Source organism: Gorilla gorilla, chromosome 10 (genome assembly GCF_029281585.2).
Source record: "Gorilla gorilla gorilla isolate KB3781 chromosome 10, NHGRI_mGorGor1-v2.1_pri, whole genome shotgun sequence".
Lineage (NCBI taxonomy): Eukaryota > Metazoa > Chordata > Mammalia > Primates > Hominidae > Gorilla > Gorilla gorilla.
This window is the reverse complement of record NC_073234.2, coordinates 147,966,795-147,984,064: the sequence shown is the minus strand read 5'-3', so window position 1 is coordinate 147,984,064 and position 17,270 is coordinate 147,966,795. Positions and strand designations below refer to the sequence as shown.

Sequence of the window (17,270 nt, the reverse complement as noted above, 5' to 3'; positions counted from 1 at the left end):
CCTCCAGCATCCCAGAGTAGGAAGAGCCCTCAAGACGCGGGTGGGGGCAGAGGGACTGCGAGCGAAGGCGGCAGAGCCAAGGGCAGGATGTGCCTCTGGGCTGGGTCCTGGTGGCCACATCTCCCTCGGTGTCCTGTGTGGGTGGCCTCACAGGGCAGCGCCCGCTCACTCCAAGGCCAGACAGGAGTGGCACCCAGTGCTCCTTGCTCTTACTCTGCCTCAACGGGGAGCCTCGAGGTCCCCATCTGTGGAATGGGGGCATCCAGCCCTCCTCGTGGGTCATTTGAGGAGTAAATGAGTTGATGTCTGTGAAAGGCAGCTCAGAACACTGCCTGATGGAGAGAATGCTTACTGAACCAGTCACTACTATTGATATAATTATGAATTATCTGAACTTTGGGGAAAAACCACCATACTTTGGCAAAAAATGTAGCCAACCAAGAGACACGTATGGGATGATCACGAGGTTATGACTTGTGCAGAAGCCCCGTACTTTCCCAGGCAGGCTCCGAAGGGCAGAGGAAGGGACATGAAACCACCCTGGGGTGCCGTGGCTGTGTTAACGCCACGCAGCAGCAGACTTGTCTCACTATGACCTGGGGGGCCGGCTGGTCTAAGCCGAAGTCACCAAAACCCACCGAACCCACTGCCTGCAGGCTGGGGGCACGTGACCCTGCCAGAGCAGGTGGACAGCCAGTCAGAGCCGCTGCGGGCAAAACACGTGGGCCTGGGATTGGCCCTGGGTCTCCTGAGTACAGTTCGTCTCCTCACTCACAGATTCCTGACACACGCATCTGGGGCACTTTCTACACGTCGAGCTCTTCCCGGCACCAGACCCCATAGGAGACACACAGGACAGCACAGTGTCTGCTCTCTTTCAGCTTACAAGTTCTTGTGGGAGACGAAAATGGAGAGCAAAGACATCCTAAAACAGCTTCGCAGAGTGGGGATGACAGAAAGAAGGTGGGCAACGTCGACGGGGGTGGGGGGCACCACTTCAGAGGAGTCTGAGGTGACGTTTTTGCAGAGACACAATGCCACCAAACATCAAGCTGACAGAGAACGGCAGGGTACAAGGGCTGACCCGCTCGGAGCAGTGAGGAGGCAGCGGTTAGGGACCCAGGAGGTGCAGGTGGGTGGCGACAGCTCTGGAAAGTGGGCATCGTCGTGGTCTCAGCTGCAGTGCAGGAGCCGAGCGCAGGGCCTGGCTTGCAGTACGTGCTCAGTACACGTACGGTCTGTGTCATTATCACCGAGAGGGCAGAAGACAGCCCCAGGGCCATCCCGTCCCAGCACAGAGCAATGGCGTGTGCCAGCCCTGGAGCCATCTAATAATGTGCACGACAGAGGATGGCCAGCCTGTGTGATGAGCCTGGCCACCACCCACCCCGTCCTGGGCCCACAGGAGCCCCAGCTCTGTCCGTGCACTTGGGACACGAAGCCCCAGCTCTGTCTGTGCACTCGGGACACGATGCGGCACCTGTTCTGGGGCCACTTCCCTGGCCACCGGCCCTGACCCAAGGCTCTCTACAGTCCGCAGAGTTTGGATGAGAACTTGAAGTGGACTTGCTGCTTCAGGGGCCTGCAGTAGGCATCTCCCCTTTTCCCAAAGCTCAGCTTCTGAGACTGGGGGATCCCAGGCCATGGGCTCCCAAGCCCCTGGAAAAGTGAGAGGGGTTGGAAATGGGGTGATTCTGGGAGTCAAAGTCCAGCACATGAGGGTCCCCCAAAGTAAGTGCTGCACGGGGCACACCTCGCTGGGCGGGTCTCGGCCCTGGTGGAGGGCAACTTGCTAGCATTCCTGCCCATGCCAGTCCTGGGGAGACAGCGCCTGCCCCAACTCTCAGACAGCATTTAATTTCCTTCTCTGCTCAGCGGAGTTCATGTAAGAGGAGCAGTATTTGCTCAGCAAATATTGTCCGTCAGCCAGACAAGCAATATTTTTGGCCAATCTATTAACCATGCAGTAGGCAGCAGTCACCAAGAGGGGTCTTGAGATTAACCCTCCTTCTCCCCTTCTCAGCAGAGCCCTCGAAGGGAGGAGGGAACGGGATGGCCCGCGGAGTATCCATTTTATCACCACCTCCCTAAGACCCAGCACTGCTCCCTAGCACGTCCTGAACCAGGCAGAGCGATATGCTGGCCACAGAAACACAACTGATAAAAGGCCGACGGTGCTGTCAGACAGCCCCCAATTTCGAAGCGTAGATTTTTTTGCCTCTGCAACTCAAAACGTCCCCAAACCCACCCGACGCTGCTGGGTCTTCCAGATGCGACGGTCTGGGCGAGCGGTGGGCACCCAGGGTCCCTGGAACGGGTACCAAGTGGCCGGGGCTTCCCTCAGGGCTGCCCACGGCGCGAGCGGTCGCAAGCCTAGGGGTCCCGGGATCGCCCGACGCGTCAACTCCGGGCCCCGTTCTCGCCTCAACGCCTGCGAAGCCGCACCCGTCCACCTACCTCCAGGGCCTCCAGAGTGCTGAAGCTGGCGATGGCGAAGCCGTCGATGACCTCCTCCTCCTGCGAGCTGGACTCGCGGCGGCGGCGGCGAGGGGGACGCGCGGCGCGGGGCGCGGGGGCGGCGCCTCGGGGGGGCGCGCCGCGGAGGCCCGCGTTCTCCTTGCCGGGGCTGGGCTCGGGCTCGTCGCCCGACGACGGACTCTGGGCGCGGGCGTCGCGGGCGGCCTCCCGGCGCCGGCCACGGTCCCGCTGCGCGCGCGAGCGCCGGCTCGGGCGGACCTTGGCCTCCATGGCGGCGCGTGCGCCCCGTCGGGCCGGTGACCTTGACGCCCCGCGCCTGGCTCGCAGCAGGCGGGCTCCCTCGGCTACGCGGCGCCGCCGGGCTGAGTGTGCGCCGCGCGGGCTCGGGCCCTGGGCGGCGGCGGGCGGCGGGCCGGGCCGGGCATGCCGGGCGCGGGGGGCGGCTCAGCCCCGGGCCCGGCGCGGCCTGGGACCCCCGGCGCGGGCGCTTGGGCGCATCGGCGGGGGCGGGCCCGGCGCTCAGCGGCCCTCGGCCGCCCCCCCGGGGGCGCGCCCCATGCGCGCGGCGCGGCGATCGGGCCGAGCGGGCGGGGCCGGGCGGGCGCGGCGGGCGGCAGGCGGGCAGGCGGCCGGGCTCCTGGGCACCGGGCTCGTGAGGCGGCGGCGGCGCCCCGAACAGATAACAACTGACGCACTTCCGCCCGGCTGCGCTCGCCAGAGGAAGTGAGGGCCGCCGCGGGCGCCCGCGCGCCCCGCCCCGACCACGCCCCTGCCCCGCCCCGCTCATAAGGCTCCGCCCCCTCCCCGCACACGCGGCCCGCCCCGCTCACAAGGCTCCGGCCCCTCCCCGCCCCATTCACGCAGGCCCCGCCCCCAGGCTCCGCCCCCCTCCCCGACCCGCTCACGCAGGCCCCGGCCCCGCCCCGCCCGGGCGCCCCCGCTCATTCAGGCCCCGCCCCACCCGCAGGTGCCCGCCCTTCGACCTCGCCCCCTAGCCGCGCCCCGCCCCGGCGCCCCGACCTCCGCTGCAGCCGGCGGTGATCCGCGCGGCTCCTTTATGGGAGGGCGCTGGGATGCCGCGGCCCCTCCGTGGGCACCTGCGGGCGGCGCTCTCCAAGCGGGAGGCGGGGGCAGCGCCGCCCTCCTCTGCGGGACGGGGGTCCCCGGCCGCGGGCGGCTTCCGAGGAGGACGAGGGGCCTCCGGTCTTGCGGAACCGAAGTCCTGCCCTCGGCGACCGTGGAAGGGACGGGGAAGGGGCGGGGAGGACCGGGGGAGGGTCCTCGGCCAGGCGGTGCCCCCTCCCCGCGCCCCCGCGGACCCTCCCAGGCCTCCTAGGATGCGGGAGGGGTCTGCCCGCGTCCCTGCCCCGCGCCACGTGCCCCCAAGTCCCACAAGAAGGCGGTTCCCGCCACCGAGACCCCCGGGAACGCGCCCAGCGAGGCGGGGGCTGCTGCCAGACACGGAGCGCAGTGTGGAGGGCGGCGCGGGCAGGAAGCGCACGGAGGCGGCTGCGGGCGCACAGGGGCGGCTGCGGTTGCGAGGCAGGCGCGGGGCGAACTTCCTCCTCCACCCCCAGGACAGGCCGAGCTCGGAGGGGCCCGCCTGGTGGGGTTTTCTGAGCCCCGGGGCCCCTTGCGCGTGGGCACTGGAGTCATTGATTCATGCAGCGCGTATTTGCCAGATGCCTCCTGTGTCCAGGCTCTGTTGGTGACCCCGCAGCGGCTGAGATAGACGACCCTCTTAGAAGTGGAAGAGAGACCCTGAACACAGGGCCAAATAGAATATCAGCCAAGGATAATCTGAAGAAAATCGAACGGGGAGGTGTCACAGAGAGTGGGCATTGGGTGGTCCAGAGGGCCTCCCCGAGGAGTGACGACTCCGAGCCCCACGCGGTCATGGGCACCCTGTTTCAGGTCGGGGCTACACCCCTGCACAGGCCCTCGGAGAAGAATGGTGGTTTGCTGGAGGGCGGAGGGGAGGGTGCCCAAGACAGTGGTGGGACCCTGCCCTCGGTTGCCCTTAGTGGGAAGGGATCCTCGCCCACTCTGCGGGGTCCACTTTACCCTGCCTCTGGGAGAGCCGACTGGCGGCCTCTTGTGCAGGGCAGGAAGGGTGTGGTCCAGGCACCACGGGCTGTTTGCTGGGCTGAGGCAGTTGGGAAAGTAGCTCACTGGGGTGGGGGGACTTCCTGTTCACCCAGCCTCCTCCAGTCCACCCAGCCCGCTCTCTGGTTCCCTGTCAAAGCCTCCCCAGGGTGCGGGCAGGGTCCCCCTCCCCCTCTTCCCATTCCGGGTTTTGTTAAACCGTGGTTTCACCCTCCAGCATCCTCCCTTTTGATTTTTAAAAGCCTCATTAGGAAGACAGAAACGGACCCCGAGCAGTTTCTCCATGCACACCTGCTCCCGAATTCCCCTCCCTGGACAGAAGGCCAGGAAATGTGGGTGAGGGTCACCCAGGTGGCATTTCAGGCTCTTGTTTAAATACAGGCCCCTTCCCAAGCAGCCTGGGAGTCCTCACCTGTTCCCCGAGGCTCCCAGAGGCCATCCCACCCTAGGCTGGGCCCAGAGGTCAGTCAGACGCAAGGGGCATCCTGTGGGCACCCCCTCCCCCCCAGAACAATTGCTTGGGAAGGTCTGAGGTTTTGGTTTTGAAGTTTCTTTTTCTTTTTTTTTTTGAGACAGATCTCACTTTGTCACCCAGACTGGAGTGCAGTGGCGTGATCTTGGCTCACTGCAGCCTCCGTCTCCCGGGTTCAAGCCATTCTCTTGTCTCAGCCTCCCGAGTACCCAGGACTACAGGCCTATGCCACCATGTCTGACTAATTTTTTGTATTTTTAGTAGAGATGGGGTTTCGCCATGTTGGCCAAGCTAGTCTCGAACTCCTGATCTCAGGTGATCTACCCGCCTCAGCTTTCCAAAGTGCTGGGATTACAGGCGTGAACCACTGTGCCCAGCCTGAAGTTTCTGATTATAGAAATACACTGTTTCTTTATCTGGTCTCCGAAGATGTTCAGATGTGTGACCCCAGTGAAGGGCAGGGGCTCTGTAGACCTCCTCAGGGGCTTCCTTTTTGGGCTCCCCCCTGGTATCCATGGCTGTCCTGGGGGAGGCGTCCCCAGGTGCCTTCTCTCCTTTGATCCATTTCCAGGTGTCCAGATGGCCAACCAGGGGCCAGCCGCCATCTCTGGAGTTCTGGGCTCAAGTGCTCCCCAGGGACCAGCCACCGATGCTGGAGTTCTGGGCTCAGGTGCTCCCCAGGGACCAGCCGCCGATGCTGGAGTTCTGGGCTCAGGTGCTCCCCAGGGACCAGCCGCCGTCTCTGGAGTTCTGGGCTCAGGTGCTCCCCAGGGACCAGCCGCCGTCTCTGGAGTTCTGGGCTCAGGTGCTCCCCAGGGAGGGCTTGCTTTGGGAACCTTCTCTTACAGAAGAAAGCAGCTGGGCTACGTGCTGGATGGGAAGCCCTTGGGAGGGATGGTGGTTCTGGGGGTGGTTTCTGACAGATGCGTACTTGCCTGCTTGCGGACCGGGCTGTGTGTCTCCGGGAGCACGCATCACAGTGACCGGACATCCCACCCAGGACTCCGAACCTCCCTGGGGCTTGCCAGGGCCCTGGGCAGAGCTTGCAGCACGAACCCCACCCCCCACACTCCCACTGACTTCTTGGTGTGGTGCAGGGTGGACTTCCTGTGCTTGTTTGGTTTTTCAGTTTGTGTGCTCACACATCTGCCCTCTCTTGCCCCGGGCAGGATGGGGTGCTTTGGAAGGTAGAGACTGCAGCGGTTAGGAGACCTCCAGGCCAGTGGCCTGCAGAGCTCGGAAGTGGAGGGAATGGCTGGGTTGTCCAGACGGTGGCCGCCAGCCACGAGTGGCTCAAGCCTCTGCAGTGTGCCAAGTGCAGCTGAAGAACTGGATTATACATTTTACTTATAGACTTTAATCTAAAATATAATAGCCTGTGGGGCTGGTGGCTACCATGCTGGACAGGGAAGTTCTAGACCGGCTCGCCTGGGCCCCAGCCTCAGCTCTGCCACCCACTTAGAATATTTTGGGCAAATGATTTAACGTGCTTCCATTGTCCCGTCTATAAAGTGGGGGTGGTGTGGCGATGAGGCATCCCGCTGTCGGGGGTGTGAAAGCCCCTGGGTGTGTGTGAGTCGGTGTGTGAGTCGATGGAGGCCTCAGACCCACGACGGGAGGGAGGTGTGAGCACACACAGCTGAGCCCACCCCAGGGTTCCCCACCCCTCACGTCTGAGGTTCTCTGGGGCTGGTCGGGGACCACACTCCGGGAACCATGGGTTTGAATGCACCACAGTCAGGGCCCTGGTACAATCAGGGCCGTAGGTGAGTGCCCATCAAGCCCTCGAGCCCCCTCCTCACCGTCTCTTCCCCAGCTCTTGCCAGCGAAACCCCTTTTCTCTCCACTCTGCTGGAGGCCCACAACTCCTGCCCACAACTCCTTCCCAGCCCCTAGGGCTCAGCTCTCTGGCCCCACCACCAGCCCAGGTCCCTTTCCTGCTCACGTCACACCCCTTAGCTGTCATCCTTCCAACCAGCCCGGGTCCTCTTCCTGCTCACGTCACACCCCTTAGCTCTCATCCTTCCAACCAGCCCAGGTCCCTTTCCTGCTCACATCACACCCCTTAGCTGTCATCCTTCCAACCAGCCCGGGTCCTCTTCCTGCTCACGTCACACCCCTTAGCTCTCATCCTTCCAACCAGCCCGGGTCCCTTTCCTGCTCACGTCACAGCCCTTAGCTCTCATCCTTCCAACCAGCCCGGGTCCCTTTCCTGCTCACGTCACAGCCCTTAGCTCTCATCCTTCCAACCAGCCCGGGTCCCTTTCCTGCTCACGTCACTCCCCTTAGCTCTCATCCTTCCAACAAGCCCGGGTCCCTTTCCTGCTCACGTCACAGCCCTTAGCTCTCATCCTTCCAACCAGCCCGGGTCCCTTTCCTGCTCACGTCACACCCCTTAGCTCTCATCCTTCCAACCAGCCCAGGTCAGAGCCCTGAGTGGTGCTATGAGCATCGGTGGGCTCCGGGATGGCACATCAGCTCCTCCATCGTAGCCACTGGCCTTTGCTTTACAGAGTCCTTCCCTGCCATCTGTAAGGCTCTGTGCAAAGTTAATTGACGTGAAATTGTATTCAAAATTCAATTTGCTGCAACGGATCCAAATTAGGCTCTATAAATCAGCTAAGCCATTTGCCCTTTGGGTTTCAAACTTGCCTGTGGGGTGACAGCCAAAAAGTAGAAAGTATGTTCCATTTCTTGCAGCCCCCAGCCCCATCTATGAGCCGGCTGTCAGCTCCAGCCCTCCCCATGCGCCCCTCTTCCTTCCCATAATGGCACCTCAGTGTATTTTGGATGCATAGTCTGCTCTTGTGGGTGCCGTCTGGTGACACAGCAGGTCCTAAGGCCCCACGCTCCCCTAGAAAAGGAACAAAGGAACGTCAGTCAGCTCTTGCTTGGAGAACGCTGTGTAACAAACAGCCCCTGGGCCCTCAGTGACAATGCCTTGCTCACAGGGTTGCAGGGTGACAAGAGGGGCTTTGCTTCTTCATTTGGACTTTGGTTAGGCCCAGCTATAATCCACTGGCCTCTTTCTGTGGGATGCAGGCGTTCATTCTCCCTCAATGGCTCAGGAGGCTGAGCAGAGCCATATAAACCTAGGAGAAGCCCGTGCTTGAAGCCTCATGTTGTGTCTGTCAAGGAAGTTTCAAGGCTAGGACCAGCCTCCACGGGGCAGAGAAGTCGTGCCTTCTGCTCTGGGGGGGTGTGATGGCCCAGTTTGTCATGCAGGTGACCCAGGTGACACCAGTCAGGTGGCCTCTTCCCGGAATTGCAGTTAGAATGTGCCTTGAGCCACATGTCAAGGCAATTGAGTGTTTGGAGTCCCCAACATGCCCCCTTCCAGTCGTCCTGCTCCTGAAGATGTGCTGCTGCCTGGTTCCGAGCCTGCTGCAGCTCCACGGGCCGCCCCCTCCCTGTTCACCCAGGGGAGCAGGTGTGTTCCCTCCGCAGGGGCTTGAGACCTGCCGTCCTTTCCCCTGGACCCTCCCTCTCCCCCAAGCCCTAACCCAATGCCACTCCTTCCTGAGGCTGATGGTGGCTTTGCGTGAGGTGGGCCCTGCTGAGCAGCAGAGAATTTCTTAGAATTTTCCTCGCCAGATGGCTCTGGGTTAGGGCTGACCACAGAAAACCAGCAGGCATGTTGGAAGGCAGGAGTGGAATGCAGAGGGAGCCACACTGAGTGGCCAGGTTACACTCCTGCCGTCGTGTGACTGCTGCAGACCCCCTGTCCCCGCACCTCAGCAGGCTTGGGCCGTTCCAGGCCTTCAGCACCGTGGGCTCCAGCCACCTCCTGCCACTGCCCCTCCCAGTCTGTGTCAGGAGCACTGGAGTCTCCCAGTCAGTTCCTCAGGATGCTATGTCACCGTCATGACGTCCGTGAGCTCCTGTGTGCCTGGCTCTCCCCGTTACCACACTTACCTTTCTCTCCTGGCAGCCACTCCCTGGCTCTCCTTGGAGAGTGTTTCAGCTGGCCATGCTCCGTGTGCAGTGTGAGAGTGCACAAGCTTGCACAGGTGCTCACACCAGAAAGGGACGTTGTAGGTTGGGAGGAGGGTCCCTGTGCCAGGCCCTGGCCCCCGAGTCTGCCCCTTGCAGTGGGGTGCCCAGCCTAGTGTGGGGTCAGGCTGTGGGAAGGAGGAGAGGCCAGGGACAAGCAGCTGGGATTAGCTTGGGCTCTTTCCCTTGAAAGTGGCAGAAATGCAAACCCAAAGCAGCCCATACCTGTGGGGTTCCCGACAGGCCCCGGCTTCAGGCAGGGCTGGATTCAGGCAGCACCCCATACCCCGTGGGGTTCCTGACAGGCCCCGGCTTCAGGCAGGGCTGGATTCAGGCAGCACCCCGTACCCCGTGGGGTTCCTGACAGGCCCCGGCTTCAGGCAGGGCTGGATTCAGGCAGCACCCCGTACCCCGTGGGGTTCCTGACATGCCCCGGCTTCAGGCAGGGCTGGATTCAGGCAGCACCCCGTACCCCGTGGGGTTCCTGACAGGCCCCGGCTTCAGGCAGGGCTGGATTCAGGCAGCACCCCGTACCCCGTGGGGTTCCTGACAGGCCCCGGCTTCAGGCAGGGCTGGATTCAGGCAGCACCCCGTACCCCGTGGGGTTCCTGACATGCCCCGGCTTCAGGCAGGGCTGGATTCAGGCAGCACCCCGTACCCCGTGGGGTTCCTGACAGGCCCCGGCTTCAGGCAGGGCTGGATTCAGGCAGCACCCCGTACCCCGTGGGGTTCCTGACATGCCCCGGCTTCAGGCAGGGCTGGATTCAGGCAGCACCCCGTACCCCGTGGGGTTCCTGACAGGCCCCGGCTTCAGGCAGGGCTGGATTCAGGCAGCAGCCCACACCCCGTGGGGTTCCCGACATGCCCCGGCTTCAGGCAGGGCTGGATTCAGGGACAGGGGTTCCAGCAGCCTCAGCTTTAAGTGGGGAGTTAAGGGGTTCAATGTCGACAGGAAAAATAGAATTTTATGAAGCTCTGAGCAAAGTCCCGAGTCTTCTCTGAATGGGATCCTCAGGCCACCGAGCCCCTGCAGCCGGGGGGTGTGAAGCTGTGACTGACAGGCCTCGGTCTACCGAGACCACAGACTGAGGAGGCAGAGGCGGGCCCTAAAACTAGATGGGAACGGACACCGTAGGGGGCCAGGTCCCCACCTGAGGCCCACCTGCCTCACTGGACCAGCACCGGGGCTCGAGTCTGCACCCCATCTACCCACCTCCCCGCAGTGTCCCAGCCACCCCACACAGCTCTCTGGACATCGTGTCCCGGCCGCCCCACACAGGTCTCTGAGGCCCGGGCAGCTCTCTGGACACCTTTCTGCTACTTGTGCCACACTGTTGGTTCTTGGGCCCGAGCTGTTCCCACCTCCCATGCCCAGCAGGTCCCGATTATGTCCCGGTTATGTCCGGTTTACGTCCTGGTTATGTCCAGGTTATGTCCCGGTTATGTTCCGGTTATGTCCTGGTTATTTCCGGGTTACGCCTGGTTTACGCCCGGGTTACGTCCCGGTTACGTCCGGGTTACGTCCCGGTTAGGTCCCGGTTAGGTCCGGGTTATGTCCCGGTTAGGTCCCGGTTATGTCCGGGTTATGTCCGGGTTAGGTTCCGGTTATTTCTGGGTTAGGTCCCGGTTATGTCCGGGTTATGTCCCGGTTATGTCCAGGTTATGTCCGGGTTAGGTCCTGGTTATGTCCGGGTTATGTCCGGGTTACTTCCCAGTTAGGTCCCGGTTAGGTCCGGGTTATGTCCCGGTTATGTCCTGGTTAGGTTCCGGTTATTTCTGGGTTAGGTCCCGGTTATGTCCGGGTTAGGTCCCGGTTATGTCCAGGTTATGTCCGGGTTAGGTCCCGGTTATTTCCAGGTTATGTCCGGGTTAGGTCCTGGTTATGTCCGGGTTACGTCCGGGTTACGTCCCGGTTACGTCCTGGTTACATCCCAGTTAGGTCCCGGTTAGGTCCCAGTTATGTCCCGGTTAGGTCCCGGTTATGTCCAGGTTATGTCCGGGTTAGGTCCCAGTTATTTCCAGGTTATGTCCAGGTTAGGTCCTGGTTATGTCCGGGTTATGTCCGGGTTACGTCCCGGTTAGGTCCCGGTTAGGTCCGGGTTATGTCCCGGTTAGGTCCCGGTTATGTCCGGGTTAGGTTCCGGTTATTTCTGGGTTAGGTCCCGGTTATGTCCGGGTTATGTCCCGGTTATGTCCAGGTTATGTCCGGGTTAGGTCCCGGTTATTTCCAGGTTATGTCCAGGTTAGGTCCTGGTTATGTCCGGGTTACGTCCCAGTTAGGTCCCGGTTAGGTCCCGGTTAGGTCCCGGTTATGTCCAGGTTATGTCCGGGTTAGGTCCTGGTTATGTCTGGGTTACGTCCAGGTTACGTCCCAGTTAGGTCCCGGTTAGGTCCCGGTTATGTCCGGATTGTGTCCGGGTTAGGTTCCGGTTATTTCTGGGTTATGTCCGGGTTAGGTTCCGGTTATTTCTGGGTTATGTCCGGGTTAGGTCCCGGTTATGTCCAGGTTATATCCGGGTTAGGTCCCGGTTATTTCCAGGTTATGTCCGGGTTAGGTCCTGGTTATGTCCGGGTTAGGTCCTGGTTATGTCCGGGTTATGTCCAGGTTAGGTTCCGGTTATTTCCTGGTTATGTCCGGGTTGTGTCCCGGTTAGGTCCCAGTTAGGTCTGGGCACATCTGTCAGTCATTGCTGTGTCCCAGCGATGGCAAATCTCAGTGTCTGCAGCCGCGAGCGCTCACATTCTTCTCAGCTCTGCAGGTCAACTGCAGAGCTCCCATCCACCCCAGGGAGGAGTCATGCCCGGCTGGAGCCTGGGTGACTGTGTTTCCCCATGTGAGACCAGGGGATGGGTGAGCCAGGCCTGTGAGGTATAAGGCAATGTCTGCAAGGGCGTCTGGGGAAGATGCCCCTCTGTGATGAAGAGAGAAGGACACACAAAGATGTCATCCGTTTTTCATCCTGCCCACTCGCCCCACTCCTGGCTTTGAATGCTGCCCTGTGAGCATATGCTCCCTAGAGCTGTGGCAGCCTTTTTGCACTCATGAGGCAGCGAGCTCCAGGAGGAAGAGCCAACGTGCTGACAAGTGGGGCAGAAAGACAGAGACAACAGAACGGGGAGCTGGTGGTATGGACCAGCTACCTCCAGACATTTCATCCGGGAAGTAGCTGTCCGTACAGTTTGAGCTGCTCTTCGTTGGATGTTCTGTTACTTGCATCCTATGGATTTGGCCTCTGGCTGCAACGTGACAGCATCAGTTTGGGGAAACAAAAACATGTCTGTATTCAGGCAGAGAGGCATTTAACGTGGGGACAGGTACACAGATGTCGGAAGGGCTGTGCGGCCATCCCGGACATGAGGGGGCTGGGACACTCTCAGTGCCAACGGGACCAGACACGAGGGGGCTGGGACGCTCTCGTGCCAATGGGACCGGACATGAGGGGGCTGGGACGCTCTCAGGGCCAATGGGACTGGCTGGGGAGCTCCTGGTGACCTGCAGAGCATGATTTTTGGCTGCCTCTGTGCAGGTGTTTCCAGAGGAGACTGCAGTGTGTGTCCGAGTGGCAGAGGTGAAGATGACCTGCCCTCAGTGTGGGTGGCACCTTCCAGCTGGGGTCTGGAGAGAACAGAAACAGAAAAGGGGAATGTGTCTCTCGCCACGGCAGCTGGGATGCACGCTTCCTCTCCTGCCCTCGGACAGAACTGCAGGCGCCTCAGCCTTTGGGCTCTAGGACTTGCACTGGCAGCCCCGGGTCTCAGGCCTGTGGCCTCGAGCTGAGTCGCACCGTCAGCTTCCCGGGTTCTGATGCCTTCTGACGTGGACTGAGCCACACTACTGGCATCCGGTGTTGTCCAGCCTGCAGACAGCCTGTTGTGAGACTTCCCAGCCTCCATCATCTGGTTCCCCTAACAGACCCCGCTCACTTCTCTCTCTGTGTCATGTTGGCTCTGTCTCTCTGGAGACCCCTGACTAACACAGATGCGCTGGAGGTGAAGGAAGTGAGGAGGCTGTGTTATGGGTTACCGTGTGTCCTCGGTATCACTCACTGGAGTCCCAACCCCCAGAACCCCAGAATGTAACCCTATTTGGAAATTGGGTCTTTGCAGATGTAATTGCAAATGTTAAAATGAAGTTCCCAGATTTGGCTGGTCTCTACATCCAAACACTGGCCCCCTTGTGAAAAGACACACAGGCCTAGGGGAGACGGTGTGTGGGGACGGGAGCAGAGGCTGCAGTGACGCAACCCCACAGCCGGGAAGGCCAACACCACCAGGAACAGGAGGAGACACGGGTCCTCCCCTGGAGCCTCCCGAGGCAGCGTGGCTCTAATAACACTGGTTCTGGACATGAGGTCTCTAAACCTCAAGGGAAGACATTTCTGTGCTTTAAGCTGTACTTTTTTGTTCTTTTTGACGGCGTCTTACTCTGTCGCTCAGGCTGGAGTGCAGTGTCGCGATCTCAGCTCACCACCATCTCTGCCTCCTGGGTTCAAGCGATTCTCCTGCCTCAGCCTCCTAAGTAGCTGGGTTTACAGGTGCTCACCACTATACCTGGTTAATTTTTGTATTTTTAGTAGAGACAGGGTTTCACCATGTTGGTCAGGCTGGTCTTGAACTCCTGATCTCAAGTGATCCACCTGCCTCGGCCTCTCAAATTGTTAGGATTACAGGCGTGAGCCACTGCACCCAGCCTTCCGCTGCACTTTGCTATGGAGCCTGGGAAACGACCACAGGGTGCTCCCAAGAAGGGGAGCTTCTACCCCACACAGATGAGAGCCCAGCAGGATGGCCTCAGAGAGGCCCACGGTGCACAGGGGCCAGGGCTGCTGATGGGAGGGGGCTGCTGGGTCCCTGGGGGTGCAGCCTCACTGGTGTGGAGGCCGAACAGCTTCCCTTCCAGTTGGCAGGGCCACCTGGAACCCCAGCTGCAGGGAAGCCTGGGGCACACAGGGTGTGGACGGCCGGCCCGGACATGCACCGTGCCCCAGGGCGGGGGTGCTGCCAGGAGGAAATGACAGGGGCCTGGGGCCTCGTGGACAGTCTGGAAGTTTCTCTTTCCTGAATGCATAATCAGTCCTTCGAAGATCCCACAAACCCAAACCTAACCCACAGAAGCCGACCAGCGTGTCGGATGCAGCAGCTCCGGTGGGGACGGGCCCTGAAGCCAGTGTCTTTCCTGGAGGACACAGGGGACAGTCCCGGCTGAGAGCCGCGAGTTTCATTAGAAACCCTGGAGGACAGCAGCTGCCCCAGAGCCCCATCTGCGATAGAACATTAGAAACAGTCCCCGTGGCCTTTGTTACGGAAAAGGCTGGCTGCGGCGGCGTCCTTGAGAGCAAACGCTGCTGCAGCAAAGGCACGAGGTTGCTCTGGAGGTGACCTCGCGGAGGGAAGAGGCCATATGGCAGGAGGGGTGCAGCCGCTCGTGTGAGCGGGAGGAGCCCCGCAGGACAGTGCTGTGCCTTTTCCGAGGGTCCCTGGGAGTGTCCGAAAGTGCGGAGAAAGGTCTGGAAGGTGGCCCCCTGCCGCCACACTCGGAACCTTATTTTTTCAGCAAGTGTGAGCTTTGGAGCGCACCGAGATATGGGCGTGTGTTCTGGGGTGCGTGAGGTGGAGGTGCCGCGGCAGCCCAGGCATCCCTGTGGCTCTCCCAGAGGCTCTGTGAGGGCCGCCCGTGACCCTGGTGGGGGGGCTGTGAGGGCCACCTGCGACCCTAGGGGGGCTGCATCTGCAGAGCTCAATCCTCTGGCAAGGTCAGGGGTGAGGCGAGGGGCCAAGCTGAGCTCCCCACCTCCCTATTCCCCCGTGCACTTCCCAGCGCCATTGGTGTGCAGCCCACACATCCTCCCAGGACGGCCCTTGGAGCCCTTTCCTCCCCATTTCTCCAGTTCGAGTTTGGGGCGAGAGTGCCGACATCTGACTTGTGTTTAGAAGGGTTCCTGCACTGCACTGTAGACCGTGGGCCAGGGGCCAAGAGTAGAAGTGCTGAGGGGCCAAGGAGGCTGCTATAGGGCCCAGGGAGAGGCAGGGGTGGCCTGTACCTGACCAGCATGGGGGCTCACTTGGAGGGCAGTAGGGGAGTGTTTCCAACAGGACTTGTTCCTGGCTGTTTGGGAAGTGAGGCAGAGCTGAGAGCCACAGCCGGAGGTGCAGGCCTGAACCCTCACCAGCCTGTTCAGGGCATTGAGGGAGGATGCTGAGGCCGTGGGGACCAGCCTTGGGCTCCGGGAGCTCCATGCCCGGTCCCAGGAGCCTGGGATGTAGCACCTTCCATGGTGAGGAGACTTGGTGGATGTGGTTGAGCTGAGGATCTTGAGATGGTGACGGAGCCCTGCATGGTCCAGGCGGCCCTGGACATGTTCACAAGCGTCCTTGTGGGAGGCTCGGCACCCTCCGGACGCTGGAAGATTCAAGGGTGGGACCCTCCCACAGCCTGCAGAGGAACCCGGCCTGCCCACACCTCCACGTCAGCCCCGGGAGCCCCTCTGGGACTTCAGGCTGTGAGAGGGTAAGTGTGTGGTTTTAAACAGCCCAGTCTGTGGTGGTTCATTACAGCAGCTGCAGGGAGGGAGACAGTGTTCCAGCGACAGGCGGCTGCAATCCCTGCATCAGGAGCATAAGTGAGAAGAGCAGCCCGCCGTGCAGGCGACACAAGGAAGGGTCCACTCCGGCCTCCTGTGGCCCACTCCGGCCTCCTGTGGCCCACTCCTGCCTCCTACAGTCCACTGTGGTCCACTATGGCCTCCTGTGGCCTCGTCAGTTTGGAGGTCTGAATTTCATTCCTAAGGCAGGTCTGGGAGGTTGTGAGCCACACAACGCAGGTTCCCTTCTGAGAGCATTGCTCCTGCCGGGCTGGATGGTGCCCTGTGGCCTGCGCAGATAGATGGGCATCCTCAGAAGCACGTGCCGACTCCCAGTGCGGCCTGAGTCCTGGGATACCCCCCTCCCCCACCAACTCTGGGCACTCTCTCCACCCCTGCCCACCCTGCATCCCCGCCTCAGAGCGGCTCCTGCCTCGGGGCCTCTGCCTGTGTTCTCTCCTTGCTGGCAGCTTCCGCTCATGCCTTCTTGGAGGGGCGTGGCAGGGCTCCTCAGGGTGGCACCAGGTCACCTTGCCCCACGCTGGTGCCCACAGGACCGATGGTGGCTCTCACTGGTGTAGTGCTGCCTGCACTACACCGTGAGCCCCGGGGACGCTGTCCCTTCACTGCTGACCCCCGTGGCTGGAACATCACCTGGTGCACAGGGAGCTGCTCACGTGAGTGGCGTGAAGAAAACGGTTCCCAGCAGAGAACCTGGTGTGTGGGATACCTCGAGGGGGGCGGCCTGGTGCGTGGGATACCTCGAGGGGGGTGGCCTGGTGCATGGGATACCTCAAGCGGGGCGGCCTGGTGCGTGGGATACCTCGAGGGGGGTGGCCTCTGGACGGTGCTCATGAGGCCCAGATCAAGGTGTGGGCCAGGAGGTTCCTCCTGGAGGCTCCTGGGGAGAATGTTTCCTGGGAGGATAGAAACCAGGCCCCTGTGGGCATGGTGCGGGAAGGGTGAGCTGGTCTGAGAGTGGAGCTGACTCCAAGAGTGAAGGTGAGAGGGAGACAGAAGCAAGGCCCCCATGACGTCCTTTGAGCCCCTGGATCCAGCTAGACCTGAGCCACCCACTCCAGGACTTCCTGGTTATGTGAGTCACTAATTTCTCCCTTGGCTTCAACCACTTTTGTTGCCTTTTCTGTCACAACTCAGAATGCCCTGACTTGTGTGGGGTTGTGCAGTCAGGAAAGAGGAAAAGGTGTATCCAGAAGGGGAATCCCCAGGGCCAGAGCTCAAGAATCAGCCCCTGGCTGAGCACCACGTGTCGTGGATGGAGCCCAGGGCCCCCGAGGTGCACGGCCCAGGCAGATCCTCAGGCTGCAGGGCAGGAGAGTGCTGGGGGTGGCGGCCTCTCTCACCCCCACCTCGGCCTCTCTCACCCCTACCTCAGGGTCTGGCCAGCTGTGGCGCTTCACAAAAGGGATGGAAGTGATTGTGAACCTATCATGAGCCCAACTCCAGACACTGATCCCAGGAGGATGCACCCAGGCTAGTCCACTGGCCCCAAAAGGACACACCCAGGCTAGTCCACTGATCCCAAGAGGACACACCCAGGCTAGCCCACTGATCCTGGGAGGAGCCCAGGCTAGCCCACTGATCCTGGGAGGAGCCCAGGCTAGCCCACTGAGGAGGCA

At 61.3% G+C, this 17,270-nt stretch overlaps 2 protein-coding genes across 18 annotated transcripts in view; one reads left to right on the top strand and one right to left on the bottom strand.

Annotated features, from left to right (window-relative positions):
* FBRSL1 (fibrosin like 1) overlaps positions 1-3,170 on the bottom strand; it is a 98,504-nt gene extending 95,334 nt beyond the window's left edge. For 14 of the 17 annotated variants that reach the window (XM_055357692.2, XM_055357696.2, XM_055357701.2 and 11 more), the window contains exon 1: positions 2,458-2,887. In XM_055357692.2, coding sequence (XP_055213667.1) covers positions 2,458-2,748 — 291 coding nt within the window. In that variant the 5' untranslated portion in view covers positions 2,749-2,887. Of the gene's footprint in view, positions 1-2,457 lie in introns of all 17 variants that reach the window. The other 3 variants (XM_055357704.1, XM_055357698.1, XM_055357707.2) reach the window with 1 other exon arrangement.
* Positions 3,171-4,374: 1,204 nt separating this feature from the next.
* Positions 4,375-17,270, top strand: part of MUC8 (mucin 8) — a 76,979-nt gene continuing 64,083 nt past the window's right edge. The window contains 1 exon segment of the mRNA XM_055358919.1: positions 4,375-4,474. Within this exon segment, the coding sequence (XP_055214894.1) occupies positions 4,375-4,474 (100 nt within the window).